The 22,045-nt window shown below is 44.8% G+C and overlaps 1 protein-coding gene across 2 annotated transcripts in view; it reads left to right on the forward strand.

The window, feature by feature from the left end:
- The window catches only part of DPYSL3 (dihydropyrimidinase like 3), a gene marked incomplete at both ends in the record, with an annotated part of 112,268 nt that overhangs the window by 48,253 nt on the left and 41,970 nt on the right, over positions 1-22,045 (forward strand). The window contains one exon of one of the 2 annotated variants that reach the window (XM_079702503.1): positions 953-991. The exons of the other annotated variant lie outside the window; for it this stretch is intronic. Within the exon in view, the coding sequence (XP_079558629.1) occupies positions 953-991 (39 nt within the window). Of the gene's footprint in view, positions 1-952; positions 992-22,045 lie in introns of those variants that run through there. 2 annotated transcript variants of the gene reach the window in all.

Here is a 22,045-nt window from a genome sequence, read left to right on the forward strand (position 1 = left end):
TTTAAAACATTCTTTTGAGAATTATTTTTACAATACAGAGAACGGCTGATGGTAGCTGACACGGTGCCCCCTCGCAGCCCTCCCAGAGTGAGGGGTTGCTTCGCATTTTCTGATGCCTAGTTTCATGGTCTCGGGATAGCAGCGGCCGGCCAGGCTGCACAAAGTCAGCCCAGTTCTCGGCTTTCTAAGGGGTCGCGGCGGCTGTTTACACACCCAGCGACCAGCAGAGGCGGCGCTCGGCCTCCGCGGTAACAAAGGCAGCTGCCGTCGCATCCAGCCCGCGCGGTGGCGAAGGAGAGCGGGTTCCGGGAGGGAAGTCTAGAGCCGTCTCCTTTCTGAAACCGGGGTGGGGAAGGTGGGGAATCGGATCACGGGCAAGTCGGAGGCGTGGGCGCTTTCCCGGGCTGCGGCGGGGCCAGGAAGGTACGCTGGTGCTTCTCTGCCGCCGACACCAGCGACTGCAGCATCCCCGCCCCGAACAGTCCCTCGCGCCCCCTGGTGGCGGTGGAGCAGGCTGGCTCCGCTGCACTCGCAAGTCATCATAAAAAAAAAAGGAAGAAAAAGTGGGTGAGGCAGATGCAAGGAGGAAAATCAATAGGGATAAGAGAGAAGAGGGAGGAGTCGCGGATCAGCCATTCTTGTCTTACGGGGTCCCAGCTGGCACCGCAAAAGAAAGGGGGGGGAAAAAAAAGCCCGGGCGTGAAGGCGAGTGGAGGAGGGTGTGTGTGGGGGGGTCGGGGGTGAAAGGGGGACCGGGGAGATTTACTATTGTCTCTGGCAGCCGCCGCGGGAGCCGGGGAGGGGGGCGGAGGCGAGAGGAGGAGGCGGCGGCCGCGGCCAGCGCACCATTCGCTCCACCTGATCTTGGGGCGCTGTGCGCTGAGGAAGGCGCGGGCGAGCAGGAGCAGAAGAAGGAGGGAGGGAGGCAGCTGCTGCAGCCACAGCCGCCACCATGTCCTACCAAGGCAAGAAGAACATCCCGCGGATCACGGTGAGTCGGACGCCGCCGTGGCTCGCTCGCTCCTGGCTGGCTGCACCGCGGGTGGGGGCGGCTTGGATCCCGCCGGCTTCCCTGGGCTGGTACCCGGGGAGGGACGGGGGCCCGAGGCCGGGGCGGGGGGGTGGTGTGTGGAGAGCGGTGGTCAGTCCAGCCGGCGCGGCGGGGCGCCACCCAGACTGAGCGACCCTGGGATTTGGGGAAAACCAAACAAAGAGGAAACCCAAACAGTGGCGTGGAGAACTTTGGATTATTTATCTTCCTTTCCCACCACCCGGTAGTTTCCAAATAACACAGGGGTCTCGGCCCTCCCTGGACCCCCGCGGCGCCTGGGTCGTCAGTGTGTGCTGCCCCAGGCGAGGTATGTTTTTTGTAGAGGTTCCTTTTGGCGGGGCGGGGTATGGAGAGATGACACCTTTCCCCAGGGGTACTTGGTAGCCCGACCGCGCCCCTCTCTGAGCTCCAGCCCCGTGGCTCCCCGCCCCCACCCCCCGACCCTACCACCCCGCGACGGTGATGGGATGCCTGGACAACCGTCTTCACCTTGGCCACTCCTTGCTTGTATTCACCCCAGTTCATATTTCGGTGCATCATACTCGGACTGGACAGCTAACGTGGCTGTAGTGAGAATGACCAACTTGTTTTTGCCCTTGATGCATTTACATTTTTTCTGTCATTTCTCCCCCTCATCCCAAGAAAAGCCTGAGTTTTTAAAGCAGATTTTAGTTTGCGGTGGCAGGCGCACGCTGTGTGCATGCCGTGTCCAACTGCCATTGTGTGCAAAGCCGAGCCTCCCGCGGCCGGCGGGTGTCAGATGCGCTGGGCGAGCGTCTAGGGCGGGGTGGAGAGGAGATGTGCCATAATCAGGTACAGAAGCCTCATCTTCGCTGGCGTCCAGCAAGCAGCTCTCGAGGCAGAATACCGCTCCCTGGTGCGGAATTCCTCCAGGTTGCGCTGAAATGACGCCTCGAATGGAAGGGACATACGACAGGCTGGAATGGGCATTTTCAAAAAGGGGGCAAGACAAAAACAACAGAAAACACACTGTCATTTGTTAGTTGAGCACGAAGCAGTGCGGTTGTGCTTTGTCTGTAGTGAATGGGTTGTGTGTGTGTAGTGTGTGTGTAGTGGGGGAATGGGTGGCTACTCCATCTTTGCAAGACGAACAAAGGAAGTGATCAGCTGGCCCCTGGGAGGCTCTGCAGCTGCCCTAGGGCAGTGCTGTACCTGCTACTGTAGTTCATTTGCCCGGATCCACGAGGTTTTGCTGTGGGCATGAGTCTCTTTGCACTTGCTGGGTTAGGCTTGGAACAACCTGATTGCAGTGCAGGACCTTCCCCTCTGCAGGCAGGAGGAAGCTGTTCTTGCCTCTAGTGCACTTTATCGTCAAGTGGTTTATTTCTATGGCAGTACCCTACCTTTTTCATGCACCTGAGCTTCACCGGACACAAGTGTGCCCCACCCCTACCTGCTGTCCACTTGGTCCTAGGGAAGCAACACTCCCCAGGAGGATAGAGTTGGGATGGGTAGGGATCCTTTTGCCAGGTAGAGGCATTGGGTTTAAGCCCATCCTCCTTGACCACTACCTGGTATCACTGACTTCACATTATTGTTAAAGCATATAGTGAGTCTTTTATAATACACAGTATTTTCTCAGTGCCAGTTGTCTTTGCAAAGAGCTGTGGATGGTATTATTTTTTTTTAAAAGCTCATTGAGACAAAAGCTCAATTTTTATACTTATTTCTCTAACTCAGGAGAGATGAACCTCAGCTCTCATGCTGTGATGTGTGGAAGTTATGTTGCATATATGCCACTTGCTTTATATCCAGTGTGCATTTGCCAGTTCTCCTGTTTGGGATAAGCAGAGAACAGATTATTTTTTTCTTCCCAGTCTGAAGACTGCAGTGGTTCTTCTTATGGATTCAGCCTATGCTATGGCATTGAGAGCCATGCCCATTCTTCTAGGTATCACTTAAGCCACCTTTAAGGAAAGATACAGAAATTTAGCCCATATGATAACAGCCTTAGAAGCCCCTGTAAGTGTGGCTGGGCCCTAATCCCAGGGCCAGGTTTGCAGGGGGCTCCCTTTTGTTCCCGCTTGGATGCTCTTCCCTGGGGTGCATCCTTCATTTTCAGTGCTGCTTCCATCCTTTCTCTGCGTGTGGGGCGTGGTGCTGCATAGCAGCCTCTGCCTTGAAGCTGAGGCTGTGCCTTCGGCAGCTGTGACGGGAATGGACGGTGGCTGCGAATTTCTTCCAGCCGGCCTGACTTGCATTCATTGTTGAGAGGGGTATGGGCTGGGGAGAGGCAGAGGGACATGGCAGGAGGGGAGTGTGGATCCTTGGGGGCAAGGAATCCATTTGTTGATTTTTCTCATGCTTTGTTTTTGTATTTCCTTGAACAAGAATTCTATTTGAGAACAAAACAGTGTTGTAATTTTTGTACATTTGCAGGTCCATAGATGATTACGGTTATCTACATACTACCAGGGGTGAGATACCCTTCCTAGGTATAGCGAAAAACATAAAAATACGGACACAGGTCTATATATACAGAAAATATGTTTAAAGATCTAAATAGAACATATGTCTCCTGCTGTCAATTCTAGTCCATTTTTTAAAAAGGTAAGATTATGGAATTTGAGTTAAGTTTTCTATCCTGTCTCTATTCCATTCTGTGAACTGCCCCACCCAGTAGCTGGCATGTCACTGTAATCTGAGGACTGATGGGGGCAGTCTTTCTTGCTGAGTACCTTTGCCTCACAGGCACAATTTGGGGGACACAGGAGGGTTTTGTTTGCTTATTTTCTGCTTTTCCTTGTACCTCTTTTTGCTGCCCTCCTGAGAGTAAAGCCTTCCTACTACCCTGTGTTTATTGGTTTCCTGGAAGGGGTTATTTCTCTGTCGCTGGTAGAATTGGCTGGGGCTTTCCCTGGGAGTAGCTCAGGCCTCAGATCTCATTGTTCTCAGGTCACCTACCTGAGTAATCTGCATGTCCTTACCCCAACACTAGCCCTTGCTTCTAAATGGCAGAGACAGCAGTTTGGGTGGCCCAGCCAATCAGCAGGGACCTGGTATTGTCATCCACCTCTGTCTCCTCTGTCTCACACAGTGCCTGGCACATAGATGCCTAGTGATGATTGGTGAAATCAATAAATGAATTAAAAATCGTTCCTACTAAGAACAGCTCACACCTACTGAGTGTTTATTTTGTGTCAAGTATTGTGCCTTATATGCATTGTTTCATTTAATCCCTCAAATCAACACGGTCTGAGAGGTACTAGAGTTATCTCTATTGTGTAGATTCTTTTCTTCTGCCCGGGGTCATAGATATAATAAGTGTTTGAGGCAGGACTCAAAACCTCCACACCTGATGGAAATCAAAGTGCATGTCCCTCACCGCCGTACCGGTCTTGGTGGCTTGGCTCGTACCATCACTATTATGTGGTGTTAGTAGTGAAAATGGTTTAGATCCTATAACATGGTCTCTCTTACTTTTTACATTGAATAAATGTAAACTTGGGGGATGGTAGCTGACCATCTCAATTCTGCAGGTAGAAAGTTTGGCAAGTCATTGTATTCTTCTGAGATGAGCTACAACTTGAAGATGACTGCAAGAGTGGGTGGAGATCTAACACTTAGGTTCCAGTGCTTTACATGTATTCTTTTAGCAGGGTCTCTGCAAAAGCCCATTTTACAGTTCAGGAAATTGAGACCTAGATCGGTGAAGTCAGTTATCCAGAGTTGCACACTGAGGATTTGAGGCAAAGCTGGAAATCAAACACAAGTCTTGTCTGACTTCACAGCCTCAGCTGCTTCCCAGAGGTACCTGCAGTGGAGATTTTGAAAGCTGTGGATAAAGAGCTCCAGAATTCCCTCTAGGAGACAAATCACCGAGAACTGGCTTTTGGCAAATACTAATTGGATTTCTGTAAATACTATCTTGCAGCTCATGCATTTCTGCCACATTGAAAGTTGGGGTGTATGTGTGTGATGTTTAGGATTGCTGGAAGACACCATCCTCTGGCCAGAACACCTGGAGAGTTTGGTTTAGGGCACATAGTCAGGGCACTGTGATCTCATTTGAAAGGTGTGATTGTGAGCATTGTGGGTGCCATGGGAATTTTTCACTTGGGAGGAGAAGTAAAGGAGCTATGCGAACTGGAGGAACACCCAGATCTCTGCAGCTGTTGAACTGGAGGCCTTGAACTAGACTAGAAACTGGGGAAGAGACAGGTGCAACTCCTTCCCTGGATCTGTGCCTGCCTTTTGCTTCAGTAGGTGTCACTTTGGATTGGGAGCAAATATTAGGAGATGGAGGACCAGAGTTTGGGAGACCAAAAGAAGAGATGTCACCCAAAGCCAGCTTGATCTGTGTAAGGCATCTTGGAAGGGAAATTCCAGAGAAAAGACAGAGGAAAAATATCAAAGACTTAGGAATGGAAAGCATCTTAGATATCTGATCATAGAAACCTCAGCTCAAGCCCTGCCTGGGGTGTTTGTTTGTTACTTTATTTTTTGAACAGGTCTGTGGTGATTTGCAGCCAGGTTATTCCTCTTGCTCAAACCCTAGCAAAATGCCTCAGGTGGATAAAGAGAGCTCTGACTATTAGTAGCTGTGACGGAGCCAGCTGGGCACTTGGGGGAATTCTGGAGGAATTGATTTCCTGAGAGGATTCAAGAGTCTGTGTAGTAGAACTGTCAGTTTATAAATAAAAATCCACCCTCATTATCTCACCGGGATGTTGAAAGGCTCAGATGAAGGAGTGACTGTGGACAGTGGTCTCTGAACCCCGAATGCATGCAAGATAGGAAACACTGATTTATTTATAAAATCTTAACTACTTTGGAATGTGGAAATTAATAAAGGACAACTTGACCATGGTCTGAAGTAGGAAGAGACTACTTTAGGGATCAATGTTTTAATACAAGTTTTCTAACACAAACAAAAATTAATGCAATGTTATACAAAAACTCTTTTTTTCCTGCTTTAGTTATGTTACAGTATTTCTCAGAATTATGCTTGTCTTTAATTTCTGACACGCTAACGAGGCCATTAGACTGCCTTTGGACTTGGATACAGAGACTCTCCCTCAACCTAAAGAAAGGGCATTTTCCTTATTCAGTTGAACTACATTGCTTTCAGTCCTAATCAGCTTCTAGCCTAGACTGACCGCAGATTATGGATACCCTTTCTAGCAGTTTCTTCACAACTCACTGTTGAATGGCTTTTTCTCTGTCCTTTCTCCTTAGTTAGGGAGAAAAAATGATTTGAAAAAGATCCAAGAAACTCTTCATATCCTCAAGGGCCCTCTCTTCTTTACCCATTGACATATTTCATAGAACTGTTTATGTCTGCTTATTTGAAAAATCACAAAATGTTTACAACAGTTGGAATATCTCCCTAGGAGGTAAATGTACCTCTCTTTGATTAAATCACTGCTTCTAATCATAAAGGGACTGGAAATGTAAATATGCCATCACCTCCTGGAATGGATGCTAATCGGAGGACTGGACTGCTCCCTGGCCACACCCTCCTCAAATCAATGCTCTTCTTTACCTTTTCTCCTATTTTCTGTAGCCAGAGGGAAACAAATGAGAAGGACCCTGGACAACCCAGAGAAATAGGCTCCTCTGTTTTCAGACTCTTCTACTGTGAAATCCCCCTTTCATCAAATTCAATATGTATCTATTTCAATATATGAAATAGACCAAAAAAATAATTTGTTGGAATAGGGTGAGCCCCTCAACTTGGCCTCTTCTTTGGCCCTAGTCTGTATGTGGAGTCTAGTATAAAAACGACTTCTCTGGGGGAACATTTCTTCTGTTAACTAGATTACAGGGGACTCAGTGCTTGGAGTAAGGATAGTGGAGCTATTATTTATCGCTACCATTTATCGAGAACCTTAGCGCAAATCACATGGGTTATCTCATTTGACTCATGACGGCTCCTATGGCTATAATGGTTAACCATCATTCTGTGTTCTGGATAGAGGCTCAGAGAGATTAAGTAACTTGACAGAAGTCACACAGCTGCAAAAGTAAGATCCTGGCATTGATCCCTCCAGAGATGAGTTAGTTTCATAGGCAGGAAAGCAGTAATTCCATACTCACAGGTGACTGTCCCCACCCCCTTGCCGCCAGCTAGCCAGACCTGTTACCTCAAAAAAGGGGGCCAGTGTTCACAGGGTGGAAGGGGTGGGAATGGTCAGGTCAAACCTTATCACATCACCACTGGAACGACTGAGTCCATGTCCTTCTAATAGTGGTTCGTGCGCTGCTCTGCCAGCTGTCTGAGTTAGCTTCTGGCTCTTTTCCCCAGGAGCATGTGTGTGTTCAGGGTGGAAATGCAGATGCTCTTTTTCTGCCTTGCATAAGTGCAGATCTGGGCCCAAGGCCCCTTCTCACTCTCTGTCCCTGTCCTCTTCCCAGACATAGAACGAGCCAGGCTCTCTGTTCTCCTTCAGCCAGGCCGGGAAACAGGGGACACACCCGGCACTCTAAGCCAGATGGGGGTGCTCTCCTCGGGAATGGTCCAGGAACGAACGGGAACATCTGGAACTAAAGGGCACAATTCTCTTGGCTAAGTTAGTCTTTTTTCCTATGGACGGGCTGCACAGTGAGCTATGAAGGATAAAATGAGTTTTTATTTTTTAAGAGAGGGGTTCCTCTGACAGGTAGAGCAAAGGAGCCCTCTTGTTTGATGACACAGGGAAAGGAAGAGCGCCCAGGGTGGAGTGTTGGCACATTGCAGTTCAGGCCTGCCCTTGCCTCTAATTTATGTGTGACTCTGGGCAAACCCCTTATTATCCCTCTCAGATTCTGCATCAGTCAAATGAGGGCATTGAACTAGATAATCCCCGAGTCCCTGCCAGTGCAAAGGACCCTGTGAGCCTTTATTTTGTCTTCTATTTTCTCCTGAGATCATGGTCAGCCCTCTGTACTATGTTCCAAATTTGCGGAGAGGAGTTCTGATCCCTCCCCATTAGGGAAGAGAGAGCAGTGAGAAAATGGATGAGGGCAGTAGTTGTTGGCTTAAGCTCAGTGGGACCAGCCAACATCTGTGTTGGATATAAGGGTCTTTAGTTGTTTTTTTACCCTTAAAAATCCTAGCCTTTTTTCTCATTCAGAGAGTAGACTTGGTTAACAGGCTCTGTGCAAGAGAGCAGTGGAATAATGATGTTTGATAGGTTCTTTCCTTAGCACAGCTTTAGTATTAAATTAAATGAGTATAATTAAAATAATACCACGATTCATTCGCTGGAACGTACAGTGCCTCTTCTGGATAAGGCTACCATTGATAAGGGCACAAAGGCAACAGTTGCCCCAAATCTAGACTGGTCAAACAAACAAGCAAACCAACAGGGAACAGCTCCGAGTCTATAGATGCTCCGCAGGCTCTTTTCACTTGCTTTTGCCAATATTTGAAATGCGATGGCTCCCATGCAATGGAAATAACTTCCCCCCAAAGGCCAAATAACGCCACGGATGCTCCATGAGGTAGAGATGGTTTTTTGTTTCACTGCCACTGAATCTCCAGCACGTAGCCTTTGGCTGGCACATATGAAGCCCTCTGTAAACATTTGTTGAATGAATGGTGCATTTATTTAACATTTACCTTGCAGGAATAATTACAAGGGAGAAAATGATCAGATGATCAGAACGTGTGTACATTTGGCTTCTACGTCATCCTGCCTTTCACTGACAACTTTCTAGAATATTAACTTTTAAGAGAGAAGGCTTGGCTCTAAGAAACCAGCATGGGATCACTGGGCGAAGAGAAACATGACAGCGCTTTAGCAGACCAGTCAGAGTTAACTGTAGTCCAAGACCTGACTGGGGCAGATGTGCCAGGGAGTCCATCCATCATTTGTACTTCTTCCTTCTCAGGCCTCCACTCCTCTCCTTCTTCCAAATTCTGCATCTGGCCTCATTTTCAGGCTCTTTCAGGGACCTACCTGGGTACTTCTTACTTGCAAACAGATTCATCGTTTCTCTTACTGCAAATGATTTAAAAGAATTAATGGAGACCTTTATGTCCTCTTTCAAATAGAGAAAACTACATGACTGAACCAGGATCTAACAGAGATCTTAACTGATCTTCTGGGCTTTCTGCCTTTGCCCAGAAACCACAAGTCATTCCAGTTGTTAGCAGCCAGTAGATAGCCTAGTATGCATTTGCACAGCGAACTCCACCTTTCAGAAAGCTTGGCTAAGGAGCAGCCTGTAGTTCCTTCTCATTTCTCAAGTAGTGTTGGCCATTTGAAAATGGAATGTTTTTGTGCTTGAGTATGTTTTCCCAGAGATTTCCGGTCCCTCATCCTATTGTGTCTGTCAGCTTTCTCTGGGCTTGCAGCTATTCCTGTTATTAGCTTTTATTCTAAAATTCATCTTTGGTTTGAGGGATGGGGACAGTTAAAGCACATTTTACCAAGCTCATTTCTGACTGTAAACTATACAGTCGATGGTCTCGATACTCTAAGTGTCATAATAATCACTAGATCTTTTTAAGGGGAGCATCTATAAGGGAAGACAAAGGGGAGAATTAAATATATTCATGGAACTTAAAATATTGCATTTGAAGTACTATGTGTATTAAAATGTGTCTTATATAATTAATCATGTATAATAATACCTTTTTTCTATTTTTGATTGAATAAATATTTTATTGGCCACCGTCTCTTTGCCTAGCAATGTGATGCTTGTCGCAGAAACATCTAAAATAATGATAAGAATTAACATGTATTTATCATTTATTAAGTGCTTTTTTCCCCTTATCTCATGCAATCCTGAAAACCATTCAATTAGGTAGTTGGCTTTCCAACTAGGTCTTCCCATTTTATTGATGAGGAAACTTCGAGAGATCAGGAAATTGGCCTAAGATCACACAAGCCTTTCAGTGGTGGAACCAAAATTCATACTGACTCAGAACCACATTCTTAACCCCACTCTATGGTGCTACCTTAAATTCTACCTTCTTTTATCTTCTTGCACCTCTGGGGTCATGAGACATTTGTCCAAATTGGAGTTCACTTAAGTCCAGGGTTAAGTCCTCCTCCACACCTGTTTCCAGTGGGGCATGAGGGTCAGGTTATGGCAGATGGGAAGCACAGCCAATTGGTGCCCTGGTCTGCATGGGGTTGGACTCGGGAGCCCTGCCTGGTTCAGGAAGCTTTCCTGCTTTCCCCTCGGAGCAGCCTTGCTTCCAGGAATGTCAGGAGCAGCTCCACACTGCTGTACTTTCAGAGCCAACTTGCCAGGGAGGTGCCCACCATGCCCAGCACCCAAGGCTATTTGAGTTGAATTAGCAAAAAATACCAATGAGGGCTTCTTCTTCAGGTGGATTTGAATGCCACTTTCTCATTGTATATCCCACGCTGGCCTCCCCAGCTTCTTGAATAAATCCTAAGCAAGACTCCGCTGAGGTTTTGACTTGATGGGGCTCTGTAAAACTCATGGAATCAGAAGCTCCTTAAAGAATTTTTCAGTCTAGTCTCCCCTTACCCCTTACAGATGAGGAAACTGAAACCAAGTCCCAATTTGAGACTGACTGAATTAGGGCTTTTTCAACTGTCTGGTTTACTGTAGGACACTGAAATTTACAAAGTGAGTAGGAATTTTTTTCCAATTACAAAAAAGAAAAACCCCCAAACCAAAAAAACCCCACGATGGTTGTAGAAATATTTACCCAAAAAAAAAAAAAAAAAAGGACAATAAAAATAGGCTACAGTGAAATCATTCAGTGATAGTCATTGTAAAGTTTGAGTATACCCATCAAAAATTTTTTCTTCCTACGATATATGCTGTTTATTAAAATAGTATGGCATATTGTTCATGCTATTTTATGTCCTGCTTTTCATTCCATAATATATTATGACATCTTTCCATGTTTTAAATATTCTTTCATAACATAATTTTATTCTTTTTTTAAATTGAAGTATAGTTGATTTACAATGTTGTGTTAATTTTTGCTGTACAGCAAAGTGGTTCAGTTATATATATATATACATTATTTTTTATATTCTTTTCTATTATGGTTTATCACAGGATATTGAATATAGATCCCTGTGCTATACAATAGGACCTTTTTGTTTATACATCCTACATATAATAATTTGCATCTGCTAATCCCAAACTCATAATCCACCCCTCCCCCACTCCCTCTCTTCTTGGCAAACACAAGTCTGTTCTCTATGTCTGTGAGTCTGTTTCTGTTTTGTAGACAGGTTCATTTGTGTCATATTTTAGATTCCATATATAAGTGATATCATATGGTATTTGTCTTTCTCTTTCTGACTTATTTCACAAAGTATGATAATCTCTGAGTCCATCCATGTTCCTGCAAATGGCATTATTTCATTCTTTTTTGTATGGCTGAGTAGTATTCCATGGTATATATATATACCACATATTCTTTATCCATTCATCTGTCGATGGACATTTAGGTTGTTTCCATATCTTGTGAATAGTGCTGCAGTGAACATTGGGGTACATGTATCTTCTTGAATTACAGTTTTATCTAGGTATATGCCCAGGAGTGGGATTGCTGGATCATATGGCAACTCTGTTTTTACATATCATAATTTTAAATACCTACATATTATCCCAGTGCTTCAATTAATTCCATTTTGTTTGAGTTTTTTTGGTTGTTTCCGAGATCTTGGTACTAACAGCAAAAATGAAATGGTGGGTGTGTTTTCAGTTACTGTTTTTTAGCTGAAGTTAAATTAAAAGCTACCCCAGGATGAGAAGTTGAGTAACTTGCCCACTGTTGCTCATCTTGTGAGTATCAGACTCTGATTTGAGTCCTAGTATCTTTAATCTTAGCCTTATATTCTTGTCATCACTCCACTTGCTCCAGCAGTGTTGCCATTTTCCAGGGAAAACTCTGTTTTCCATCTTTGTTTTCTCCTGCTCTCCAATGAGCACATTTGTTCCTTCACCACCACCCTTGCTCACCTCCCTGTCTTTCTGAGGCTGTTGACATTTGTGGAGGTACACAGTGTCTTAGGACCAAAAGCTGCACAGCTGGAGAGGAAATATGCCCATTCCTTTTTCCCCTCCCTCGCCTTAATGGCTTAACCTGTAAGCTTGGGAGCTGGTTTTAATTTCACATTTTCTGTGTGTATGTGCGTTTGTTTTTAAATTTTTTTCCCCTTAATTCTTTCAAGGAGACCTTTATTTGAAATCATACACTCTTTCCCTCCAAGCCAATCTGTGCCCCATATCTTGATGAGATTACTTTGTTTGGGGATATTGATACATTCAGAATGGGGTTTCTGGTTTATCCAACTAAGTTGGTTTAAATTATGGCCTTACAGAGAGAAAGGGCTTTAAACAACCTAAAACATTTTTTTTTTTTTTTTTTTTTTTTTTTTTTTTTTTTTTTTGCGGTATGTGGGCCTCTCACTGTTGTGGCCTCTCCCGTTGCGGAGCACAGGCTCCGGACGCACAGGCCCAGCGGCCATGGCTCACGGGCCCAGCCGCTCCGCGGCATGTGGGATCCTCCCAGACCGGGGCACGAACCCGTTTCCCCTGCACCGGCAGGCGGACTCTCAACCACTGCGCCACCAGGGAAGCCCCAACCTAAAACATTTTAAACCAATTGAATGTAATCCTCTGCTTCTAGAAAAAGTCATCCTAGGTTTATTCCATAAAGAAGGCATGTTTTTGTTTTGTTTTGTTGTGCTTTGATTCCAGTTATTTCATTGCATGCTCTATCTCAGATTCCTTGCTGTGAGAATCCAACTAAGCTTTGCTCAGTTAAGGGCAGGAAGAGAAATAAGCGATGCATTATTGCAACCCTCTCATTTTAATGATTAAGAAAAAGTGGGCCAAAGAGGGAAGATAATTTGCCAAAGGTCACACAGCAAAATAGTTGTTTTTTTTTTTTTTTTTTTTTTTTGCGGTACGCGGGCCTCTCACCGTTGCGGCCTCTCCCGTTGCGGAGCACAGGCTCCGGACGTGCAGGCCCAGCGGCCACGGCTCATGGGCCCAGCCGCTCCGCGGCACGCGGGATCCTCCCAGACCGGGGCACGAACCGGCGTCCCCTGTATCGGCAGGCGGACTCTCAACCACTGCGCCACCAGGGAAGCCCAGCAAAATGGTTTTTAAAAACATGAGGCAAAGGACTCATTTCCCTTGCTGTGGCTCAGTGCTTTTCTCACAATTTTTCCCCCCCAGGGGGAAAATGTGAGGGGCGTGGGTGTTATGGGCAGATTTGTGTCCATTCAAAATTCATGTGTTGAAGTTTTAACCCCCTAGTACCTCAAAATGTGACTGTATTTGGAAATAGGGTCTTTAAAGGGGTAATTAAGTTAAATAAGGTCATTAAGAGTGGGCCCCAATCCAGTACGACTGGTATCTTATGAGAAGAAATTAGGACACAGACACACACAGAAGAGAGACCGTGTGAGGACCCAGGGAGGAGGAGGTGGCCATCTGCAAGCCAAGGACAGTGGCCTCAGAAGGAACCAACCCTACCGATACCTTGACGTTGGAGTTCTAGCCTCCAGAACTGTGAGAAAATTAATTTCTGTTGTTTAAGACAACCAGTCTGGGACAGTTTGTTGTGGCAGCTGCAAACTAATCTGGGGGGTGGGAAGTTAAGAACAAAGACATTTAAAATTCAAAACTTCAAACTGGGGAAGTTCTCAATGAATAGAAAAGGGAAATCCAGGTAATTAGTATTTCTAAGAAATAATGCCATGCCAAAGCCCATACGTTCTTGATTTTCAATCATATTTTTATATATGGCATCTCATTTCATGCTTATAACATGCCTAAAGTATAGTTATTATTAGTTCCACTTTACAGATGAGGAAACTGAGGCTCAGAAATTTAACTTATCTAAAGTTTCGTATTTATTAGCTAAGTGGTGGTGTTAGGTCCAAATCCATCTCCTTGTCTGACTTTAAAACCCTCACCCACTACTCTGAAGTTAACCCAAGCAGTTTAGTAACCATTGTTAGCAAGTTGCTTAAAGTTAGGAAGAGAAAAAATATACTTTGAAGTCTCAATCACCTGGAATCCACGTAATCAATTGAACAGGAAATATTTGGCCCTTGATTTTAGGGTAAAAATGGAGATCAGGGAAATTTTAAAAGATAAGGTATTTGAGGTCTACTGCAGAGTCTTCCCAGTGGCTTATACCTTCACATGTCAAAGTGGACAGCTACACATAATGAAGAATGAATGTTCATAGTGATGGGCCCCAGGCCCCAAAGAAATCTGACCCATCAGAGGAGAATCAGTTACGTGTGCTGGGTCACATTTGCTAAAGCAGGAAACCAGACCCGTATATCTGTAACATGAGGGGAGGTGGAAACTGTGCCAGAGTTTTACAATTACTTATTTTAGAAGTGTTTTCAACAATAAGACCTGATAAATATGTAATCAATCAAAAAAAATCAAATGAACTTGAGCTGCTGGTAAAACCACTTGTTACGATATGGGAAACAGAAGGTGCTTGAAATATTGAATGTGGATGGCTCTCTTGCAGCTGTGCCCTCCCTGTTTTAAGGTTGCGTGGTCTATGATTTCTAAAACATATGGGTTAAACTTACTTGGACTTTATCAGTGAGAAGACACAATCAAGTTAAGAGGTGGCTGGGCTTTGTTTCCAGCAGGTATTGGGGGTTAAGGCCCAGCTCAGCTATATAGCAGCTGTGTAACTTAGCGGGCCCTACCTTTAAAAGATAATTTTAATCCAGCCACTTCTCACCATTTTTCATCCCTGCCACCACCCTAGCTGAGCCTCCGTCACCTTACTGCAGGAACCCTCCACTGGTCTCAGTGCTTCCACTTTGCCAACCATCAGGTCATTTCTCCATGCATAAGCAGAGTGATCCTTTTAAAATGTAAATCAGATCAAGTCACTCCCCAGCTCAAAAATCTGTTGCACTTGGAATAAAACCCAGACCATGGTGCTCAAGGTTCCACGTGGCCTGGCCCTGACTATCTCCACTGCCCCTAGTGTCTTGGCATCAGCTGTCCTCCCTTCTCACTCTCCCTTGGACCTGAAGTGTTTATCTGCAGCTCAGAGCTCCTGTCCTAGCTGCACCCTTGGAGTGGGGAGCAGTCCTTTCTAGGAGGCTTTACTTGTGGAGTTCAGTTTGGCTGATAGCTTCCTAGATATGCCCTCTTTGAAGACCTGATCAGAAGCAGTCCCAGACCTTCTTCCAAGCCTCCATCCCCTTACCTCTTTCTGTTTTAAAATTTAATTTAAAAAAATTTTATTTTGGCTATGCCAGTCTTAGTTGTGGCATGCGGGATCTTTAATTGTGGCATGCGGACTTCTTAGTTGTGGCATGCACGCGGGATCTAGTTCCCTGACCAGGGATCGAACCCGGGCCCCCTGCATTGGGATTGCAGAGTGGAGTCTTACCCACTGGACCACCAGGGGGAAGTCCCTCACCTTCTTTCTAAATGTCACTTATCACTGTTGAAATTACAGTACTTATTTATTAGCTGACTTATTCTTTGCTGTTTGAACTCCTACAGTTGCAATGGCAGGGAATTAATTTTGTTCACTCGTGTATCCCTAGTACTGTGAAAAGGAGGCATTTATAAACGTTAAATGAAGGAACGAATGGATAAATAAATAAATGAATGAAAAGGCATGTTGTTCCTTTACTTTAAACTAATGTGCTTTCCCTTAGTAAGTGGTTTAGGGAGAACGGGTGTCAAGGAAACAGGGTTATCGGAAGACAACTAAACTATCTGCCCCATGGTCTAACCTCAAGTGAATGAAATGATCAATGAAAGATGAAAAGACTTGGGAGAACAGACACAAGTCATAACACATAGATGAAAACCTGCTGCATCTGAGATGACTTGAAGAGACTTGCAAAGGTCCTAACTCCTTTGCTGTTTCTTTTAGACACAATTTAATACATGTCACAATACACATTCTGGTATGCAGAAAACACCTGCAACTGTAAACTTCAGTTGCCTTAGCACTTTTGGAAACATTTCTGAGCAGAGACACGTCATAAAAGAACAGACTGTTTTGGAACTATTCCAAAGAAGATTATTCTCTTGGTGTTAGAATCACAGAAAGTGAACCAGTGATCATTGGGAAGAGAAGCGGGTAACTCATGGCTTTGCAGGTAGGGATGAAGTCTGCGGGCCCTTAGCCACAGGGAATCAATTCCTGTAATGTCAGCATAGCATTTGCAAATAGAAAGCAGTCTTGAATATATCCCGGAAAGTGCCTATTGGGTGAAGCCTTAGATCTTCATTGAAGATGAAGAAACCTTTTGTCACAGCAGGGTTAACTGCCCGCTAGTCTCATTTTTGCGTTCTGGTAATTTTCAAATGGTGCCTCAATTATGTTTATTTCAAGGGTTCATTTCATTCCAAGTCTGCCTGATCTCCTGAAGTCCTTGTTCTCAGAGCATCTGCAGTTTTCTCTGTCAGTATAACTTGGAGAAGTTTGGGGCCTAAGAGTCAAAAATAGTCAGTGCTTGACCACCGATCTATCAAACGAAAGCAGAGCTGTGGGTTTGCAGGTACCAGAAGGCTGTGACCCAGAGAGTCAGTCATCACCACTGTCTGCTTCTTGTGTCAAGAAAGGGCCAGAAAAAAGAGAGAATGCCCCACCTCCTCTGCTTCCCATACTCCTTAGGAAGTATGTTTGGGTTCTTATAGGAAGGTAGTTAAGGCCTATATGTAAACTAAAAAGAGGTGAAAAGTCAAGCTACTTTTCAAAGATAGCAGTGAGAGTGGGTAGGCGTCCAGGTGAAAGATATTGACATGAGAAGATTTGAGTCCAACTTTGAAAGAAATGTGCATTTCTTGAGCACTACCATGCACCAGAATTTGGGCTTGACTCCTGACCTCAGTCCTTTGGAGCAGATATCATTGTCCTCATTTTACAGCCAGGACTGTGACTGTAAAGCCCTTCTCTTTTTCACCATTCCACTGAGCTGCCCTGGCAGATTCACTACTTAGATCTTTTAGCTGCAAAGTGACTGACGAGGCAGGCCCCTTTGCTGTCCTGTACAGACCCAATCTCTGATGTCTGGACTCTTTGGCAGAGCAAACCGAGAGCATCTGTGCTCTTTGAAACAGTCCCTCCCTCCCATGCTCTCTCTCCAAGGGCCCTTTCTGTGGCCACGTGGTGTGAGCTGCAACACGGCAGCCGTACATTGTTGATGCATCCACCACGGGCCAGTTTTAGGAAGTTGCAGAAGCCAGTGGTTGTGTGCTTGCAACCGCAATCCCCAGGCAGCCCTGGCCAATTGAAAACTATAAGGTCAGACTTGGAGAAAAATCCCTGTGCCCTTCACAAATAGATGGGGAGCAATTGCCTGTCAATTTGAAGGTGCCGCTCACACATTCCAAGGCCCAAGCCCGCATTGCTCCTCTGGGGATTGCATTTTGGCTGGCTTTCAGATTTAGTGAAAGAGTTTTTTGTTTCTGAGAAGCAATAGTGGGAATTCACTGGGCTTTCCTATCATTCCAAAGGCCCAGTCAAAGCCAGCTGCCAGGCACACATGATCAAAGTGGAGAGAGAGCTGCTTCTAAAAGAGGGAAGAGGGTCCCATGCAGTGGACAGCAGCCCCGAGAGGCAAAGTGCCTTGCTTGGGTTCGCAGAGCTGGGACCAGAATCCAGGTCCTGACTACCATTCCAGGCGTCCGTACTACCCTTCATTGCCTTTCAGTTGGTATAGCCATCTCAGTGTAGGGTTAAGTCAACTCCATCAGCTTCTGACCAGCCTGTTAAATCTCAAGTCCCCATTCCAGCCTATTTGTTGTGTGGCTAACCAGCACCTCAAAATTATTCTTCATACTCTCGCACCCCAACTTTGTGACTCGTTTCTCTTCTGCATTTTTATTCATCGGTTCTTCCTGGCCAACCTGCCCTGAAATGTCATTTACCTTTGGCACTTCACTTCCTATCTATCTATCTATCTATCTACCTATCTACCTATCTATCTGTCTATCAAAGTATAGTTGATTTACAGTGTTGTGTTTCAGGTGTACAGCAAACTGATTCATATACACACACACACACACACACACACATACATATTCTTTTTCAGATTCTTTTCTATTTAGTTTATTACAAGATATTGAATATAGTTCCCTGGGCTGTACAGTAGGACCTTGTTGTTTATCTATTTTATATATAGTAGTTTGTATCTGCTAATCCCAAACTCCAAATTTATCCCTCCCCCACCCCTATCCCCTTTGGTAACCATAAGTTTGTCTTTTATGTCTGTGAGTCTGTTTCTGTTTTGTAAATAAGTTCACTTGTATCATTTTTTAGATTTCCCGTATGAGTGGTGTCATATGGTATTTGTCTTCCTCTGTCTGACTTACTTCATGTAGTATGATAATCTCTAGGTCCATCCATGTTGCTGCAAATGGCATTATTTCATTCTTTTTTCATGGCTGAGTAATATTCCATTGTGTATGTATACCACATCTTCTTTATCCATTCCTCTGTCGATGGACGCTTAGGTTGCTTCCACGCCTTGGCTGCTGTAAATAGTGGCATGTCACTTTCTCTTCCCCTTCAGTTGCTAATTAGATTCCAGCTTTCCTCTGCAGTGTGCCATACATGTTCTAATCCATACTCTTGCTGTCATCTGGACCATAGCAAACTCCTTATTCTTTTTTCCTTTTTATAATTTTCTATATTAAATCCTTTTTAAAAGTTACAAAGTGGTATATGCATTGTGCAACTAGTGAAATAATGTATGTAAATAGAGGAGAAAGAGAAAATTAAAAAGTTCCTTATACCTCCTCCCTTTGTATCCTTTTCCCCTACCATACCTAATGTTGACAAATTTGGTATACATCCCTCCAGACCTTTCTCCTGCTCACACAGAAACATAATAATAGTACTTGTTTGTTTGCTTTTGCAAGAACAGTATGCACATTGCCACTTACTTATTTTAGATATTTCTTCAGTTCAAGATATAGATTTCACCTGTTTAAAAAGGAGCTGCACCATAATCCACAGTGTGGCTGTATTGCAGTTTATTAAACTGTGTCCCATGCTTGGATGTTCAGGGACTAGGCTGGATGTTTTCTGTTTGCCTCTTCAGCTGCCCTCGCCAAGGTTTTCTGTCCTGCTCCACACCCTGGACCTGTCTGGGCTGCACCAATAGGTCCTTTGCCCTTGGGCACCTGGTTGGATTTAGTTGATGTGGCACCACTAGGGGACTGGAGGGAGGCTGGACCACGAAGTCAGGGTGTTTTCCCTCTGATTCCTTGCTGCTGGGTTGCTGTGGAGTGGCGACGTGCCTCTGCTGGAGGTCACAGCAGGCGCCCTCTCCGTACAGCTGCCCTCTTCAGCTCCGGTAATCACTCCTCTGGCCTCCTTGGGCCTGGGGATGGCATTTCTCCCTGCTGTTGGTGTGCTCTGGATGCTGCCCATCCATTTAATTTCCCTAAACCCTGCCCATGCTTTGTTAATCCCTTTGTTAAATGCACGTTAATGATCCAATTTGAGTATTCCATCTGTTTCCTGGCATCCTGAGTGATATAGGTTGTTGCTTTTTCTTCCTTTTCCCACCCCCCACCGCTTGCTATTACATTCTAACTAGTTCCTTCCTTTATCTCCAGCATGGCCATTCTGTCAGCTTTTTTTTTTTTTTTTTTAACTCTGCGATTGTATTTCACTCATTTTCTCAAAATCCTTCCACAGCTCCCCAGGACCTATGGGATAAAGGTCAAACCCCATAGCCAGCCACTGCTTGCATCCCCTTCTTCCAGAATCCAAAGCATCTGGGACCCCACCCATTTCCACAATTTTCCCCTGAAATGCATTTCTTGCCTTGATACGTTTGGTTTTCCCAATGACTGGTTATGTGACACCAGACCCTGCACTAACCCCCCTAAGCTGCCATGTCTTCATCAACCCAATGGGGAGAAAACAGCAGATAATTCATTTCGATGAGGATTAATTGAACAAAATGTACATAAAGCTTCTAAGAGTTTCTGACATGTAAGAAGTTTTCAGTAAATGCTAGTTACGAATTATTGTTCCCCCACTTGCCTTGGGTCATACCTGTGTGTCCAGATTAGCCATTTTCCCAAGACCCACCTCGGCTCGCCTCTGTGGACCCTTCTTTGATTTCTACCAGAGGATTTTTCTCCCATTTCTCTCTCTCTCTCTTAATTAATAGACTTTGCTCTTCAGATCACTTTTTTTTTTAACATCTTTATTGGAGTATAACTGCTTTGCAATGGTGTGTTCGTTTCCGCTGTATAACAGATCACTTTCAGGTTTACAGAAAAATTGAGCAGGAAGTAGTAAGAGTGCCCATGTACTCCCTCCCACTCCCCCCCCACCCCAAGTTTCCCCTTTTATTAACATATTGCATTGGTGTGGTAAACATTTGTTACAGTTGATGAACCAGCATTGATATGTTATTAATGAAAGCCCATAGTTCTACATTAAGGTTCACTCTTTTTTGGGGGGTACCTTTCTATGGGTTTTGACAAGTGCATAATGCCTTGTATCCACCATTAAAGCATCTTATGCAATAGTTTCACTGCCCTGAAAACCCTCAGTGCTGTGTCTGTTCACATATTCACCCCTCCCTCCCACCCCCTACCTCCCCAAACCACTGGCAACCACTGATCATTTCACTGCCTCTTTGGTTTTACCCTCGCTCTTTTTACTTCACATTATTATTTGTGGTCATGGCTTAATTTTTCTGACTATTTTGTCCTTGCCGTCCCGTACACCTAACATAACATCTTCACAGCCAGTAGTCACACAAGTGTACGTTTCAGGAATGAATTATTAAACCTGTTTATCCCGAGAATCAAGACCTGGTTGAAATTTCAGGCCCTCCTTCCTGATGAAGTAGGCGTTTGGCTTTCACACAGGCTGTTGAGCTAATGGGACACAGGATCCCGTTTGAACATAGCTGGACCCCCGTTTCCTAGTGTGCATATGGGACAGAGAGCTTTCACCCATAACACATGGATTTGAGGCCTAAAAGGAACAATGCGAAACAAAACAAAAAAACCCCAAATAACAAACACAACACAAAACTCTCTTATAAACCCAGACCAAAGGTGGCCATGAATTAGATCTCTAAAGCACTGACTTTTCTTCAATCTATATTCTACTTTATAACTCTGTCCTGAGCAACACATTTCTCAGGCACTTTATTTGTAATAGTGGTAGCTACCTTACAGTTATACTGCAATTTGGATTTGCCTTTAATTGTACATGTACATAATCAGAGCAATAAAATAGAGGTGGTAGCACAGTCGTGAAATTAGTAGTAGTGGTAATATTGGTAATGCCTGCCACCCATGGAGCTTTTTCTAAGTGCCCCGACCCTGCATCATAATATTTAATTCTCACAGTAGCCGGGGAGGTAGGCATTAGTATCTGTACTTTACAGATACGTAAACGGGCCTTTTTAGAGAGCTCCACCTTCACTCAGCTGAAGAAGCTGAGGCCCAGAGCTGGATCAAGCCACTTGCCTAAAATCACACAATGAGTTAGTAGCAGAGATGCCAATGCAGCTCTGGCTTCCAAACTCCCTTGGTTGCTGCCTAAATTCTGAATGGCTTTGCAAACTGTGATTAGGGCTGGTTTCCATCCAGACAGCAACCTTTCCATTTTTCCTTCCCCAAAGCCCAGCTAAAGATGGACCACATTTTTTTTCTTGTACCCAGATTTGTCACATCCTATTTTATGATAAGGCATGCTTGTTCTCACACTAGATTTGCCCACCCTGCCCCTCTCTCTCCTTCTCCCTAACCTTCTGAAGCGGTGATCCTTCATTCCAATAATCTCCTCCATGTGCCGTGCTGCCCCAGTACCTGGGACGTCCTTGTGACTCTGCTTTGGACACTGCTCAAGCCCATGTTGGTCCATGTCGGTCCATGTTTCAAGAGCAGGGATGGTAGCCCTGCTGTTAACGTTAGATCATTTTAGGTGGTTCTGGAAGAGGGCATTCAATAACACTGAACCACAAAGAGAGAAATTTTGTCCCCTTTCTAATGATTTTTCTAACCTTCTGAGCAGGTCAAGGAAAAAGTCTTAGGATAGTGCTACTTTGTCTTGAA

Source organism: Hyperoodon ampullatus (assembly GCF_949752795.1).
Source record: "Hyperoodon ampullatus genome assembly, chromosome: 4".
Taxonomy (NCBI): domain Eukaryota; kingdom Metazoa; phylum Chordata; class Mammalia; order Artiodactyla; family Ziphiidae; genus Hyperoodon; species Hyperoodon ampullatus.